This window comes from Oryzias latipes, chromosome 9 (genome assembly GCF_053564925.1).
Source record: "Oryzias latipes strain Hd-rR chromosome 9, Olatipes_Hd-rR_3.1".
NCBI classification, from domain to species: domain Eukaryota; kingdom Metazoa; phylum Chordata; class Actinopteri; order Beloniformes; family Adrianichthyidae; genus Oryzias; species Oryzias latipes.
Genome location: NC_136245.1, coordinates 17457405 through 17475017, shown reverse-complemented (window position 1 = coordinate 17475017; position 17613 = coordinate 17457405). Strand labels below are relative to the sequence as shown.

The 17613-nt window shown below is 39.4% G+C and overlaps 1 protein-coding gene across 1 annotated transcript; it reads right to left on the bottom strand.

Moving 5' to 3' along the window:
* Nucleotides 1–1136: 1136 nt before the first annotated feature.
* Nucleotides 1137–3736, bottom strand: LOC101171339 (E3 ubiquitin-protein ligase NEURL3-like). Its single transcript, XM_004072490.5, has 4 exons — nt 3590–3736; nt 2141–2650; nt 1864–2025; nt 1137–1762 (listed from the first exon to the last, which is right to left on the bottom strand). The coding sequence occupies exons 1-4, from the start codon at nt 3618–3620 to the stop codon at nt 1590–1592; spliced, it is 876 nt and encodes a 291-aa protein (XP_004072538.1). The 5' UTR covers nt 3621–3736; the 3' UTR covers nt 1137–1589.
* Nucleotides 3737–17613: the final 13877 nt, after the last annotated feature.

Here is a 17613-nt window from a genome sequence, read left to right as displayed (position 1 = left end):
ATGACCACATTTTTTATACAAAACAGATTTCTCCACAGATGTCCTCAGAATAATGTCCCAGGGAGGGAAAATTAATGAATACCTATCCAACAGAAAGTTTATGTTTTACTGCTTTAGACCCACTCCAATGAAATTGGTGTTTTTGCTGTTTTTAACTTTTTCTTGAAGCATTTTGCTTATGGTGAAGGACATTAAAAAATTTAGAATAAAATTGCTTTCATGAGTATATTTTTACTTAAATGGTTATGAAGCAGGAGTACATGAAAAAAATGCAGATTGAAATATGTTACGTTATGTGGAAAATACAATGGGAAGGCCACTACAACAGTCCAGCTCACAACTCACAGGTGAATTTCTAACGAACTACTGCAGAAATGATGTCCTGAAAAATGATTGTTTTGCTTTTTGTGGCTAAAAAAATGGCAAAATCATAACTACAAGACCACTGGGAATGCTTTTAAAATAGATCACAAGATGATCGGAGTGGGACTTTAGGAGCAACCAGTTATTTTCTGTAGAAGCAATAGGAACAAACGTGCTTCTTGATGCAGATGGATTTTAGTTTTTCCTGCATCAGCAATGTTTGGGCTTTTAAGGTTAAACTACAAAAACACTTGCCAGCATTTTGCTTCATTCACTCCTTTGCCATGTTAATCATTTACAACAGACAAATCATTTAATAATACCACTGATTTGTGTGGACAATTATACCAGAGCTGTTGCATTAAAGACAGAACAGGTGAGCATGGATCCAGATGACGAACAGAGGAGATGCGGATACATAATCAAGTACACTAAATGTTTAATTTATATTAAAGTCTTAAAAAATACTGCAGATCATTTATTAACTAATAAGTTTTGTTTTCTATTTAACCACAGCAATGATTTGCAGGTTGCACGTTTTTCAGTTGTGCAAGAAACATCTCCACTCTCTGGTATCTTTCCAGCAGCGTAAAACACACCCATAACCAGTTTCAGATTACACAATCTACTGCATCGGCTTCTGCATTTTAAACAAAATATGTCTACTCCTTTGAAAAATGAGTCATTTTTAGATTCACGACAGTGCTGGGAAACCAAACACTCCGCTTATTTAGATACATATCTCAGGATCACATCAGACACATCAACAAGAATAAAAGTCAGAACGTCTTTATATCTTTCCTTATCTTTGACATTCTTCCAGACAAGTGACTTTTTTTTTTACAAAGTAGAAACATGTAAAAAGAAATTACAGTTAAAAATATGTGTAAAAAACATATAAAACAAATTCTTATACACAATAAACGCTCATGTCTTTGTCAGCAACAGATATTTTGGCTCCTCTTCTTTATCTAGAGATTACAAAGAAAGTGCAAAAGAATGACATTTTTCAATTTACATTTTACAAAATACATTTATGCTCATTGGGACTGGTGTCAGCTTCATAATACATTTTCTTTGTCTCACAAGGTTTTTATAAAATGTAAGTGTTTCTGGAGTGTCAGATTCTGTGGCTTCAACAATTCACGTCAGCCACTTTTCATTTTCCTCACTACAATTACAAAAACAGTTCAGGGATTATTTCAGGTGGAATAGCATTTCAAGGCTCAGCCAGACACCCCCCTCCACTCTATTAACAGAGACCTGATGTCCTCTCGGCACAGCGGGCAGGTTCCAAACTGCAGCAAGACTCTGGAAGTGCATTGGTAACACAAACACTTGTGGCCACAGGGCAAGGCACTTTCGACTGTTCTCTGCATGCACACCACACATGTTTCATCTGGAACCAGAAGACAAGAATCAAGGTTATATTCCTGGCATCACACAGACAGACTTCACTGTGCTAAATAAAAAAAGAACCGCTACAGTGACTCTTTTTACCTGCTGACATGTCCATTTCAAGGTTGGAGACGCACTCATCACCGTATCTTGATGTTGAAGCGTTAGCATTCAAATGACAGCTGTCATTGGGTGAGATGGGAAGCTCAGGTACAGGAACAGTGCAGGACTTTCTTCTATAAAACAATCTCTTCATCTCAGAGCCTGCAGCAGGGAGGTCACAGCAAAGGTCAGGGACAGAAAGACCATGATCCATGATCATGAATTTGAATAGAGAATAAGACAAAGAGGAGATACATTGTGAATGTGATAAACATACCAAGCAGAAATATGGAGCGTGTCTGTCCGTAGATATCTATCATGGCCCAGAGGGGCTGACCGAGGTCCACTCCTGAAAGAAGTTTGTCCCGCGTGTTGCCGCATTCTACATATATGTTTCCACCAGCAGAGACCCAGAACACCAGCTCTGAACCTGCAGAACACTGGGACTCAGGCACAGGAGCAGCCCAGTGGCCCGGCTTTTGGGTCAGATTTGGGATGGCCATCCTGGGCAGAGGCAAAGATCTGTCTGAAGGTGGCACGCTGGTGAAGCCGATCCGCATGGCTCCCTGCCATTTAAACAGTTCTTCCTTCTGCACTCGAACATGAACTCTCTCCTGGACCCTTACTGGCCGGCTAGTGAACACTAGGCCATCTCTGAACGTGTCCCCTATCCTTTCAGCCTGCAGACCATCCGGGCTCAGGTGGATCCGGTCTCCAGTAGCCCAACTGTGGAAGGTCAGAAGTCCGAGGCAGTGACGGCTGCACTTATTTGTTACCACTGAGCCAACTGTTGAGGAAAAAAAGAAGAATTTTATTTGTGGAGTTCTATAAATAGAAGTAAGAGAGGATTCAGTTCCACAAAAATGTCACAAAGCAAGTTTTTAAACCTTCATTTGTTGCTTGAGACAACTAGCATACAAGAGATATGGGTTGTTTTTCAGGCAGCCTTATCTGCTGCTCTCTTTTCTTTCAGATCTCAGCCTGGCCTCCACTGACTGATTATCCACATTTAGTGTCACTCCAAAATTTCGGAAAAACAAGGGTCTGACAAGACGAGACTTATGTGTTGAAACCGGTTTTAAGAGAACCAAAAGTTCATTCCTGCTCACTGCTGCAACCAACTTGGAAATTTTCTTTATCCAGTGCTGCCATGATCTAAGAAAAATTGCTGTTGTCCATCCCACTGCAGTATAAAGGAATTCCAAGAAAACCTTTATGACTATTTGCCGAACTATTTAAATCTTTTGTCAGGTTAATCACTACAACAAGTTAAGTGTGCCTTACGAACCTTGTGACACACCTAACTATACTGATCTTATTCCTGGAACTGCAAAGATGAAACAAACAATAGCTGTTGTCAAATTTATTTCAGGAATGTCTCCTCCTGAACATTCTAGTGCATCATAGAGATGACCTCACAAGACAGAAAAAGTCAACTCCCACTGAAGATTGACTGTTTTTTAGCTTCTTTGGCCCAAATAAATCTTTAACTTTCTCTTCTAACTGACAAAACAAGAATTAAAATATAAGATGTATTTAAAATGTTTGCTTTTTAAGAAATGCAAAAAAAATCTCTAAGGCAACACATTTAATTGTAAAGCTGCATGAGTTTAAAGTTTCAACAAATAAGAGTCAGCCAATAATAATTTAATGACTGAAACTTTTTTGTTATGGAGATTTTTACTTTTACATGAAAATTCAACGTATAATTCGATGAACATCTCACCAAAGTTATTGTTGCCGTCTTCTTTCACCATCTTAAACAAGAACTCATCGATCTTCTGTTGCTCTGTGTTTTGCTTTGCTCCTGTGATTCATCTGCCCAACAGTGTTGTTGGCCGCCTTTAAGGCAGAAAGCATGTGTGATTCGAAAACGGTGAATCCCTGAGAAAGGGAGGCGGGCTTGAGGGAGGGACCAGACGTGGGAAATTTCCCCAAAGTACGGACCGTGTGCAGGCATGTGCAAACATTTCTTATTTTTAGTTCCAACTGTCACTGGCTTGTTGTTTTCTGGGGAATTTAAGAGCAGCTAAATTGAAATAACAAGACAAGAAAATAATCAGGTTTTTCTTGTGTGTGAATGTCTTGAACCTCCATCAGTTTTGCTTTTCTTCTTTAAAAAATAAAAGCAGCACACATATTTTGAGAAAATTAGAAGTATTTCTTCTTCAGGGCTGCATGGTGGCGCAGTGGTTAGCGCTCTTGCCTCACAGCAAGAAGGCCCCTTCAAGTCCCGGCTGGGGGACATGAAAAACACAACATCAATGGGGGACCTTTCTGTGTGGAGTTTGCATGTTCTCCCCATGTATGCGTGGGTTCCCTCTGGGATCTCCGGCTTCCTCCCACCGTCCAAAAACATGCTTCATAGGTTGATTGGCAACTCTAAATTGTCCATAGGTGTGAGTGTGAGAGTGAATGGATGTGTGATTGAGGATATTCTACCCTGCGACAGACTGGCGACCAGTCCAGGGTATCCCTTGCCTACACCCAAGTGGCCGGGATAGGCTCCGGCAACCCCGTGACCCCAAAAGGGAATAAACGGTAAAGAAGATGAATGAATAAAAAAAAAGAAGATGAATAGAAGTATTTCTCTTCACATTTCTGCTTCTATTTCTTCATTTACAAAGATGAACCTTAATCTTTTTTTTAAAAAATCCCCTCTAATATGTGAAAGTGTTGACATTTTGCATGATTGAGACAAACATAAATAGTTTGAAGGATTGAAAAGTGTTTTTTTTGTGTGTGTTGCGATGGGATTTAAAAGGCAGAAATCTGAATAATACATTTTGATCATTTTCCCACAGCTCTGTAAATTTACTGAAACTGGTCGGTGAATGAAATGAAGCACATGCTTTCTCGATTCCTGTTGGTCATTGCCAAAGATTTTTTTGTTCTTACAGAGTGGACGTGTGCGTTTTTACCCCATCATTATTGGTCATATCCTTGCCATATAAGGCAGTGAAAGGAAATCCAGCTCAAAAAGGTTTTTGCTTGCTTTTCTGCATCCGTCTGACTTAAGAAAACCTCACCTATGAATTTCTTTGTCAATTCTGCCTTCCAGATATTGCAAGCCATATATGAAATACTCTCTGATGTCATCTGCAGGTTTGTAATGTTACATCACACTCCACGTACATATTTGACGGTGTTTATTGTTGCACTTAAAGTTTTATGGTATATATCAGTTACAGGAAAGCAGAGTTGGTAAAGGAAAACGGATGCAAAGCTGTTGCAACACCTCATAAAAGAAGCCTGTTTAAGATAAAGATTCAACACTTACACAATTCACATGAAATCTTTACAGAGGGGACTTCCTGTGAAAACTCTTTCATGTTGTCAGATTATTTCCCAGAAAAAAAAGACAAAACCAGAAAGCGGACTGACTCATTTGTTTCAGACGTCAGATAAAAAAGTGAAACTAATAAAAAAAAAAAAAAAATCAGGTCAAACTTTAATTTTAAAACTTCGAAAATAATTGCACTGACTGAACAGGCCCCTTAGAAATAAGAAAGAATTCCAACCCTGTTGGCAGATTTTCTTAAGCATACATAAGCATAAAAATCTGACAATGGGAAAAGAAAAATTGTCTTACAAGTACTCTTATTTCAGGAAAAAAGTTTAGTCAATAAGACATGTTTTCTCCAACTAAGATTGTTTCACTTTTAAAAAACTTTCTTAATAAGATTATTTTTCTTAAAAGACAGAAAATAAGACAAATTTTTACTTATACTTTCCTAAGATTCAGTTTTTTCAGTAGTGCAGCTGGAGTGACCCATTTATATTCTTTAATGAAGAAACATTTGTCAGTTGTTCTTTTCTCTGTAACTTGGTTTGCCGCTCAGACGTGAGCACAATGGAGTTGGCTTGCAGGAACCTTGTCTCAACAAGCAAAAAAAGAGGAGGACAATGTAAACGAAACAGAAACTAAAAGATTGTTTGAAAAGGATTTGTTTTATACTCTCAAACCCCACAAAAAGCTTTAATGTGACCTTTCTCTCAGTGATTTTATAAATCTGATCAAAGTTCTGTTAAACATTTGCCTTTGCAGCGACACTCACTTGTGCATTATTTAGAAACTGTAGTGCTTTTAGTGCCAGCCGGACTTATTCAGAAGCTCAAAACAGGTTTGAGAGCTTTGGGTGCCCTTTTGTTTGGTTAGCTTTAAACTGAAGTTTATTTAAAGTTTTTAAGTTGTTGCCATTATCTGGTTTATCTATTATGGATCTTTCTTTGCTGGTTTCTGACAGCTAGAGACAGTTTGTCAAATAGATTTTAATGAGGTTCCAGTTCTTCCTGCTGCACCCTCTGCTTTGCCATACCTTAATAGCACAGAAATAATGAAAGAATATCAACAGAGAGATCTCAGCAACTGGAAGGGGAAGGGGGTGGGCTTACTCTAAGCCAATGGTCCTGCCCAAAACTCAGAGAATAATTTCTAATGAACTCCTGCCGCTCTGCAGAAACTATGTCCTAGAAAATGACACAGGTTTTTGGATTTTGCCTAAAAATGGCATAAGATCAAAGACCACTGGGAATGCTTTTACAATAGAGGAAACGATGATCGAAGTGGGACGGTGAAGGGTTCACCACAGGGCCAATGAGAATCTCAGCAGATTCCAAACAACAAATCGGAAGAGTTTTCAAAGAAAACGATAGTTTGTGATAGTAACAATCACAAAGGACTATGCATAGGAAATGAAAGGCAAAGACTGCATTGGGTTTTCCGGTCTTTCATTTTAGTCTGTTGTTCTTGTGATTTGTGTGTTGGGGCATCACTGTTTATTTTTAAACCACAGTGAATTACAGGTGGCATCAAGTCTGAAAGCTTTATTTGACTGTATAAAGGTTGTGATTATTGTTAGTCCACATAAACTTGTTGATAACCTACACTATTAGGCAGAGCTCTTTGAGTTGTTGGTTTGATTTTGGTGATTTTCCTTGTCTTTCCATATTCAAATTCCTTCTGCTTTTTAAAAACACATTTCTATTTAAGGGTTATTTTTTGGACATAAAATTAAATGTAGTAAATGCAGTTTAGTTTTTAAATGAATTAACAGAAAAAGAAAACTACATTTGACATTTAAACCTCAACTGTGTGTTGAAACCTCAGTGTTAACATTATTCTGAACAGGGGACTTATGATTCAAAGCTGAGAGCTGCTGGTCCTCCGTAACCCTTGTGCTGTGGGGTCAAGATGACCAATGACGTGTTCTCCCTACCATGACAAAGGTGGATAAAGGTGGAGAGGATTTCATGTAATCCATGGACACCAGTGAAGATCACAAATCACTGAAGAAAAAAGTTCAGCGCACTGTCTTGTGGGGTCTAGATGACCACACTCCCAATGTTAAAGTGCCTAGGATAGAACAAGGGTTTTAATTTAGCCATGATCCCCAAATGAAAAGCCTGACATGGAAAGGAGTTTTGAGTATCTGACTGAAAACTGTTAGAGAAGTTAAATAGTAAACGTTTACACACTTGATGTGCACAGCATGCCATACTTCATTTTCCCACTAGAAGGAGCAATTACTCTTCCTTAGCTTCATCAACAGCCATTAACATTACCTCTCACTTTTTTCTTCCTCCTTTATTTTTGATTTTTTTTATTTGTTCCATGGCTTATGTGTTTTGTTTAAATTTACATTAGCATTTATATATTTCTTTTGTAGTCAGAAAGACTTCAACTAGAGGCCAGACTAGTTGTTTTTTTTGTGCATTGTTTTTTATTTTAAGGCTAGGAATGATTTTGCTGCAGTGATTGTGTGCTTTTGGTTAACCCTCCTGTTATGTTCATTTGTGAGTAACAGAGATGATGTTCATGTTTTATTAATTAAATAATGTCTGAAACCCAAAAAATCTTAACAAGCAGTGTGAATATTTCATTTCTAACTCCATTAACAACTATTCTTTCAAAAACTTAGTGAAATGGTGTTCCTTACCTCTAACAGGTAGTGGTTCAATTATTAGATAATTCACTCGTTTTTCTTAAAAATATACATGTTCTAACTTTATTTTTATTTTTCACTGCTGTATTACTTTTGAAAGACTAACATATAAAATACAATAGTTTTAAATAACATTGAAACATAATCTTGAAATTTTGTTTTACATACATGCACTGTGAACCAGAAAAAAGCAAAATCACAATACAACAGATGAGCAATTGCAATATGAAGTTGTGTGTGTCTGTACATATATACAGCACAAGAGTGTCCAGTCATTACACTGCTTTGTGCAAATTAACTTTGCACATTTCGCACAGGTCATGCTTGTCTTGACCTGGATCCTGTCTCCGGCTCATCTCGCGCCCCTGGCCGTCCCCTCAACTATATCTGGATGAAGCTTGTCTGCTGGACTTTAAATATGAAGTTGTAGTGTTAGATAAACTAATTCCTCTTTATGAGTTCTGGTACATCGCCTGTCCCTCCTGGGGGAGGATCCCTCCTTTATGTGGACACCCCTGAGGTTTCTTAGTTTTTTCCGGAATCCGTTTTTTTTAATTTTTTTATTAGTTTTTCCTTACCCCGAAAGGGGATCTAAAGGCATGAATTAGCGTTTAGTTTAGTCTGTTTAGTTTAGTTTATTTAGTTCAATTTATTTTTTTCCTATTGAATTCTATGTATTCATGATCCTTTTTATTTTATGTTTTACTTTTTCAATTACCGATACGAAGCCCATCGAGACAACAGTTGTGAATCTGGGCTATACAAATAAAATGGAATTGAATTGAATTGAATTGAGTTGAATTGAATTAGATTGAATGAATTGACATGGTCACTGCCATCCTAGTGGGCCCTGGCACTGTCTTTTTTATGTTTTCTGCAGACAGGTTTGTCTGACGCATATTTGGGGATGAAGACCAATGTATTTCACCATTCTTTGATATGAATGTCTTGCTTGGAGGAAAAAGAATAGCAATTCCCTCATCTGGTTCAAAATCAGAATAATTAGAATCAGAATTTAGCTCAAGATAGTCTTCTTCTGATCATGATCAGTGATGACTACCAGAACCTCCTGGACTCTCATCTTTCTGCTTCTGCTGCTCATTTTCTAAAAGGTCTGCCTGTGTAATGTTGGAAGGACTCCCATGCAGAGAATCTTTTATATGTTTTGCCCCTCCCCTGTTGAGTGTCCACTGAATGTGGGTTGAGTTTTCCCGCAAGAACATAAATGGTTCCTGTCAAAAATCATAACAACTACGCACCTGTGTGTGTGTGTTTGCGTGTGTGTGTCTATGTGTGTGATTGGAGTGAAATATGTCTCACAGCTGCAAATAAAGGAAAACTAATAATTATAAGACATCCTTGTACCTCCAGTTATGCAATTTTTAGCCAAAATAAAGAAAACCTGTGTCGTTTTCTAGAACTTAGTTTCTGGAAAGTGGCTCATTAGAAATGCGCCCCTGAGCTGTGAGGCAATCCCGACCCCCTTCCCTTCCCCCATTGTGGAACAGAGTTTTTCTATATAACAAAAAACTCTTCAAAACAGCATTTGTTTTTCAGTTGCTCCTGATTCACAATAAATTTTATGAAGAAATACTCATAAAAGCACATTTTAGATTAATTTTCTTTATAAATGCCCAAATAACATGCTAGAAACACTATCTTTATCTGAGTGGGTCTTTAATTATGGCCCGCAGCACTCACAGAGTGCAAGGACCATATTGTAACTGGTACGAGGGTCGAACACTCAAAAAGTCCAAAACGTCAAAAAAATGCGTCAAAACGCCAAAAAATGGGGTCAAAAGTCGGCCAAAGCACAAAACAACACGACAATTGTGTAACGCAACAAAAATACACACACACACGCACAACACCAACGCAAAAACGTAAAAACTGTAGTCGCAAAAATGACGACAAAAACACAAAAAAGCCCCAAAAAGCCCTCAAAAGACAGGTTTAAAGCCAAAAAGACATGCCCAGCCTATAGTAAAAGACAGGCCGCATTGAAATACATAGGCCACCTGACTGCAAAAACTTCTATATTGTTTCTGCTTCGTTTCATTATTATGGCCCGCAGCAGTCATAGACTGCAAGGACCATATTGTAACTGCTACGAGGGTCGAACACTCAAAAAGGTCCAAAACGTCAAAAAAACGCGTCAAAACGCCAAAAAATGGGGTCAAAAGTCGCCCAAAGCACACAACAAGACGACAATTGTGTAACGCAACAAAAATACACACACACACGCACAACACCAACGCACAAACGTCAAAATTGTAGTCGCAAAAATGACGACAAAAACCCAAAAATGCCCCAAAAAGCCCTCAAAAGACGGGTTTAAAGCCAAACAGACATGCCCAGCCTATAGTAAAAGACAGGCCGCATTGAAATACATAGGCCACCTGACTGCAAAAACTTCTATATTGTTTTTGCTTCGTTTCATTATTATTCTTCTCGTTTCTAACGGCGTCTTTGAGCTTAAATTTGACCCCCGCCACATACCCGAAAACTCACCAAAATTGGCACACACCTGGGATAAATTGAAAATGAATTTTCGGCAAAGAGAACGTCACCCCCCCGAAGTCGATGACATCACAGCGAGCGTTCCCGTCAAAAAAATGAATGGGCCGAAAATCGCTTATGGGGCCAAAAAAAAATATTTCAGGTGAGAACAACGAAACCAAAACACGCGTGTTGGAGATATCCCAAAGAAGTTATGAAATCATTATGGGATGGCCACACGACCTACGGCTTGGCGGCCATTTTGTGGCGAACTCAGAGAAATGGCGATTTTTTGTGTTTTTTCACAATATGGGAAAACGAATCTTTTGTTCAAGCGATTTTCACGAAATTGCACACACATGGCACAAACACGATTCTACAACTACAAAAGAAGTTTTGTTGACCTTTGACCTTGGGAATGGGCGGCCATCTTGAATTTTCATAAAAAAGCACCTTTAGTAAGGTATTCAAACGAAAACTCGTCCTAGGGATTTTTTTCGATCTCTTTCAAACTTCTCGGGCATCAATGGCAATCAATTGTGGACAAAATGTTGGAATTAGAAGTTGTAGATTTTGAAACGCGTGCGTGTGGCGAATTCGCAACAGTCGCCATTTTAGCTAACTCGCACATATTTTATCGGAATAGCCTGAAACTGAAATATGCGATACCCTGGCCCACACTGAACAAAACGATATCACATACGACAAAATCGATAAAGGAATGTGGCCGTGGTAAACAAAAAACCGTCGCAAAAAAAAGTGCTGACTCGGCAAAAAAAAATTTTTTCGGATTTTATTTTTAAGAATCGGCTAACGAAACCCAGATAACTCTGTCGGGTATATACAAAGAAAGTTTTGAAATCATTACGTGATGGCGACCCGACCTACGGTTTGGCGGCCATTTTGTGTCAAAATCTGCCATTTTGAGTTTTTCGCGTTTTTACACAATATGGAAAAATGAACTTTTTTTCGAGCGATTTTCACGAAATTTGACGCGCACGTCCGTAGCGTAAGTCTACAATCACCTCTGGAGTTTCGTCGACCTTTGACCTCGGGAAAAGGCGGCCATCTTGAATTTTCTATAAAAAACACCTTTACCACCAGATTCAAACGTAAACTTGTCGTTGGAATTTTCATCGATTGTCTCGAAACTTTTTGGGCATCAATGGCAAGCTACTGTGGAAAAAATGTTGGAATTAGAAGTTGTAGATTTTGAACGGCGTGCGCGTGGCGAGCTAGCAAAGTGGCGCACTGTTATAACTCCTATGTTTTTCAAAGGACTACTGTGAAAATTGAATGCATGCATAAATGCCTGAAACTGAATACATTGAAAAACACTGGATATGGACATATAAGGAATGTGGGCGTGGTTAGCATAAAACCCCTGTTGCTAAGGACAACAAAAATTTTACTTGTCCGATTTGTCCGAAACTGACGTCAATCTGTTCGTCTTCCCGAGGGGACCAAAACACAAAATGGTTGCTATGGAGATAAAATCAACAGAAAAGCCGCCATTTTGGAAAAAGTGGTTTTTTTTTATCAACTTATGACATATAGCTCTCACCAATGGAGGAATGTGTTTTTCTGAGTCAGTTGATGATGCTGATCGCTATGCTAGCACTTTTAGCTATGTTAGCATAACTTGCATAGTTAGCATAATTAGCATTTTAGGTAATGTGTTTTTCTGAGTCAGTTGATGATGCTGATCGCTACGCTAGCACTTTTAGCCACATTAGCATAGCTAGCATAGTTAGCATAATTAGCATTTCAGGTAATAAGTTTTTCTGAGTCAGTTGATGATGCTGATCGCAATGCTAGCACTTTTAGCCACATTAGCATAGCTAGCATAGTTAGCATAATTAGCATTTTAGGTAATGTGTTTTTCTGAGTCAGTTGATGATGCTGATCGCTATGCTAGCACTTTTAGCCACATTAGCATAGTTAGCATAATTATCAAATCCAGCCTTGACTAGCTTTTCATTTGTGGACGGTGAGGGCGGCGAGGGCGGCGGTGGTGCGTAGCGTTGGGCGTGGAAGGCGGGTTGCGTCTGCGGGCCATACAACGCCGCTTGCGGCTTTAATTATGGCCCGCAGCAGTCATAGACTGCAAGGACCATATTGTAACTGCTACGAGGGTCGAACACTCAAAAAGGTCCAAAACGTCAAAAAAACGCGTCAAAACGCCAAAAAATGGGGTCAAAAGTCGCCCAAAGCACAAAACGACACGACAATTGTGTAACGCAACAAAAATACACACACACACGCACAACACCATCGCACAAACCTTAAAATTGTAGTCGCAAAAATGACGACAAAAACACAAAAAAGCCCAAAAAAGCCCTCAAAGAACGGGTTTAAAGCCAAAAAGACATGCCCAGCCTATAGTAAAAGACAGGCCGCATTGAAATACATAGGCCACCTGACTGCAAAAACTTCTATATTGTTTCTGCTTTGTTTCATTATTATTACGTTTCTTCTTTCTTACGGATCCGTTGATCGCAAATTTGACCCCCGCCACATACCCGAAAACTCACCAAAATTGGCACACATCTGGGATAAATTGAAAATGAATTTTCGGCAAAGAGAACGTCACCCCCCCCATGACGATGACATCACGGCGAGCGTTCCCGTAAAAAAAATGAATGGGCCGAAAATCGCTTATGGGGCCAAAAAAAAATATTTCAAATTAGAGCAACGAAACCAAAACACGCGTGTTGGAGATATCCCAAAGAAGTTATGAAATCATTATGGGATGGCCACACGACCTACGGCTTGGCGGCCATTTTGTGGCGAACTCAGAGAAATGGCGATTTTCGTGTTTTTTGACAATATGGGAAAACTACCCTTTTGTTCAAGCGATTTTCACGAAATTTCATACACATGCCACAAACACGATTCTACAACTACCAAAGAAGTTTTGTTGACCTTTGACCTTGGGAAGGGGCGGCCATCTTGAATTTTCATAAAAAAGCACCTTTAGTAACGTATACAAACGAAAACTCGTCCTAGGGATTTTTATCGATCTTTTTGAAACTTCTCAGGCATAAATGGCAAGCTACTGTGGACAAAATGTTGGAATTAGAAGTTGTAGAATTTGAAACGCGTGCGCGTGGCGAATTCGCAACCGTCGCCATTTTAGCTAGCTCGCACATATTTTATCGGAATAGCCTGAAACTGAAATATGCGATACCCTGGCCCACACTGAACAAAACGATGTCACATACGACAAAATCGATAAAGGAATGTGGCCGTGGTAAACAAAAAACCGTCGCAAAAAAAAGTGCTGACTCGGCAAAAAAAAAATTTTTCGGATTTTATTTTTAAGAATCGGCTAACGAAACCCAGATAACTTTGTCGGGTATATCCAAAGAAAGTTTTGAAATCATTACTTGATGGCCACACGACCTACGGTTTGGCGGCCATTTTGTGCCAAAATCTGCCATTTTGAGTTTTTCGCGTTTTTACACGATATGGAAAAATGAACTTTTTTTCAAGCGATTTTCACGAAATTTGACTCGCATATCCCTAGCGTAAGTCTACAATCATCTTTGGAGTTTCGTCGACCTTTGACCTCGGGAAAAGGCGGCCATCTTGAATTTTCTATAAAAAACACCTTAACCACCAGATTCAAACGTAAACTTGTCGTTGGAATTTTCTTCGATCGTCTCAAAACTTTTTGGGCATCAATGGCAAGCTACTGTGTAAAAAATGTTGGAATTAGAAGTTGTAGATTTTGAACGGCGTGCGCGTGGCAAGCTAGCAAAGTGGCGCAGTATTATAACTCCCATGTATTTCAATACAATACAATGAAAATTGAATGCATGCATTAATGCCTGAAACTGAATACATTGAAAAACACTGGATATGGACATATAAGGAATGTGGGCGTGGTTAGCATAAAACCACTGTTGCTAAGGACAACAAAAACTTTACTTTTACCGATTTGTCCGAAACTGACGTCAATCTGTTCGTCCTCCCGAGGGTATCAAAACATAAAATGGTTGCTATGGAGAAAAAATCAACAGAAAAGCCGCCATTTTGGAAAAAGTAGGTTTTTTATCAACTTATGACATGTAGCTCTCACCAATGGAGGAATGTGTTTTTCTGAGTCAGTTGATGATGCAGATCGCTATGCTAGCAATTTTAGCTATATTAGCATTACTAGCATAGTTAGCATGATTAGCATTTTAGGTAATGTGTTTTTCTGAGTCAGTTGAAGATGCTGATCGCTATGCTAGCACTTTTAGCCACATTAGCATAGCTAGCATAGTTAGCATAATTAGCATTTTAGGTAATGTGTTTTTCTGATTCAGTTAATGATGCTGATCGCTATGCTAGCACTTTTAGCCACATTAGCATAGCTAGCATATTTAGCATAATTAGCATTTTAGGTAATGTGTTTTTCCGAGTCAGTTGATGATGCTGATAGCTATGCTAGCACTTTTAGCCACATTAGCATAGTTAGCATAGTTAGCATAATTAGCAAATCCAGCCTTGACTAGCTTTTAATTTGCGGGCTGTGAGGGCGGTGAGGTCAGCGGTGGTGCATAGAGTTGGGCGTGGAGGCGGTTTGCGTCTGCGGGCCATACAACGCCGCTTGCGGCTTTAATTACGTTTCTTCTTTCTTACGGATCCGTTGATCGCAAATTTGACCCCCGCCACATACCCGAAAACTCACCAAAATTGGCACACATCTGGGATAAATTGAAAATGAATTTTCGGCAAAGAGAACGTCACCCCCCCCCATGACGATGACATCACGGCGAGCGTTCCCGTAAAAAAAATGAATGGGCCGAAAATCGCTTATGGGGCCAAAAAAAAATATTTCAAATTAGAGCAACGAAACCAAAACACGCGTGTTGGAGATATCCCAAAGAAGTTATGAAATCATTATGGGATGGCCACACGACCTACGGCTTGGCGGCCATTTTGTGGCGAACTCAGAGAAATGGCGATTTTTGTGTTTTTTCACAATATGGGAAAACGACACTTTTGTTCAAACGATTTTCACGAAATTGCACACACATGCCACAAACACGATTCTCCAACTTCGTAGGAAGTTTTGTTGACCTTTGACCTTGGCAAGGGGCGGCCATCTTGAATTTTCATAAAAAAGGACCTTTAGTAACGGATACAAATGAAAACTCGTCCTAGGGATTTTTATCAATCTTTTTGAAACTTCTCGGGCATCAATGGCAAGCTACTGTGGACAAAATGTTGGAATTAGAAGTTGTAGAATTTGAAACGCATGCGCGTGGCGAATTCGCAACCGTCGCCATTTTAGCTAGCTCGCACATATTTTATCGGAATAGCCTGAAACTGAAATATGCGATACCCTGGCCCGCACTGTACAAAACGATGTCACATACGACAAAATCGATAAAGGAATGTGGCCGTGGTAAACAAAAAACCGTCGCAAAAAAAAGTGCTGACTCGGCAAAAAAAAATTTTTTCGGATTTTATTTTTAAGAATCGGCTAACGAAACCCAGATTACTTTGTCAGGTATATCCAAAGAAAGTTTTGAAATCATTACGTGATGGCGACACGACCTACGGTTTGGCGGCCATTTTGTGCCAAAATCTACCATTTTGAGTTTTTCGCGTTTTTACACAATATAGAAAAATGAACTTTTTTTCGAGCGATTTTCACGAAATTTGACGCACATGTCTCTAACGTAAGTCCACAATCACCTCTGGAGTTTCGTCGATCTTTGACCTCGGGAAAAGGCGGCCATCTTGAATTTTCAATAAAAAACACCTTTACCACCAGATTCAAACGTAAACTTGTCGTTGGAATTTTCAGCGATCGTCTCGAAACTTTTTGGGCATCAATGGCAAGCTACTGTGGAAAAAATGTTGGAATTAGAAGTTGTAGATTTTAAACGGCGTGCGCGTGGCGAGCTAGCAAAGTGGCGCACTGTTATAACTCCTATATTTTTCAATGGACTACTGTGAAATTTGAATGCATGCAATAATGCCTGAAACTGCATACATTGAAAAACACTGGATATGGACATATAAGGAATGTGGGCGTGGTTAGCATAAAACCACTGTTGCTAAGGACGACAAAAAGTTTACTTTTACCGATTTGTCCGAAACTGACGTCAATCTGTTCGTCCTCCCGAGGGGACCAAAACATAAAATGGTTGCTATGGAGATAAAATCAACAAAAAAGCCGCCATTTTGGAAAAAGTGGGTTTTTTATCAACTCATGACATATAGCTCTCACCAATGGAGGAATGTGTTTTTCTGAGTCAGTTGATGATTCTGATCGCTATGCTAGCACTTTTAGCCACATTAGCATAGCTAGCATAGTTAGCATAATTAGCATTTTTAATAATCTGTTTTCCTGAGTCAGTTGATTATGCTGATCGCAATGCTAGCACTTTTGGCCAAATCAGCATAGCTAGCATAGTTAGCATAATTAGCAAAAGCCGTTTTGACTAGCCTTTATCAAAAGTGGGCAGTGAGGGAGGCGGTGGTGCGTAGAGTTGGGCGTGGAAGGCGGGTTGCGTCTGCGGGCCATACAACGCCGCTTGCGGCTTTAATTATGGCCCGCAGCAGTCATAGACTGCAAGGACCATATTGTAACTGGTACGAGGGTCGAACACTCAAAAAGTCCAAAACGTCAAAAAAACGCGTCAAAACGCCAAAAAATGGGGTCAAAAGTCGCCCAAAGCACAAAACGACACGACAATTGTGTAACACAACAAAAATACACACACACACGCACAACACCAACGCACAAACGTCAAAATTGTAGTCGCAAAAATGACGACAAAAAACCAAAAAAGCCCCAAAAAGCCCTCAAAGAACGGGTTTAAAGCCAAAAAGACATGCCCAGCCTATAGTAAAAGACAGGCCGCATTGAAATACATGGGAAATCCTAACCGCAAAAACTTCTATATTGTTTCTGCTTCGTTTCATTATTATTATTCTTCTTGCACACTAACGGCGTCTTTGAGCTTAATTTTGACCCCCGCCACATACCCGAAAACTCACCAAAATTGGCACACATCTGGGATAAATTGAAAATGAATTTTCGGCAAAGAGAACGTCACCCCCCCGAAGTCGATGACATCACAGCGAGCGTTCCCGTAAAAAAAATGAATGGGCCGAAAATCGCTTATGGGGCCAAAAAAAAATATTTCAAATTAGAGCAACGAAACCAAAACACGTGTGTTGGAGATATCCCAAAGAAGTTCTGAAATCATTATGGGATGGCCACACGACCTACGGCTTGGCGGCCATTTTGTGGCGAACTCAGAGAAATGGCGATTTTCGTGTTTTTTCACAATATGGGAAA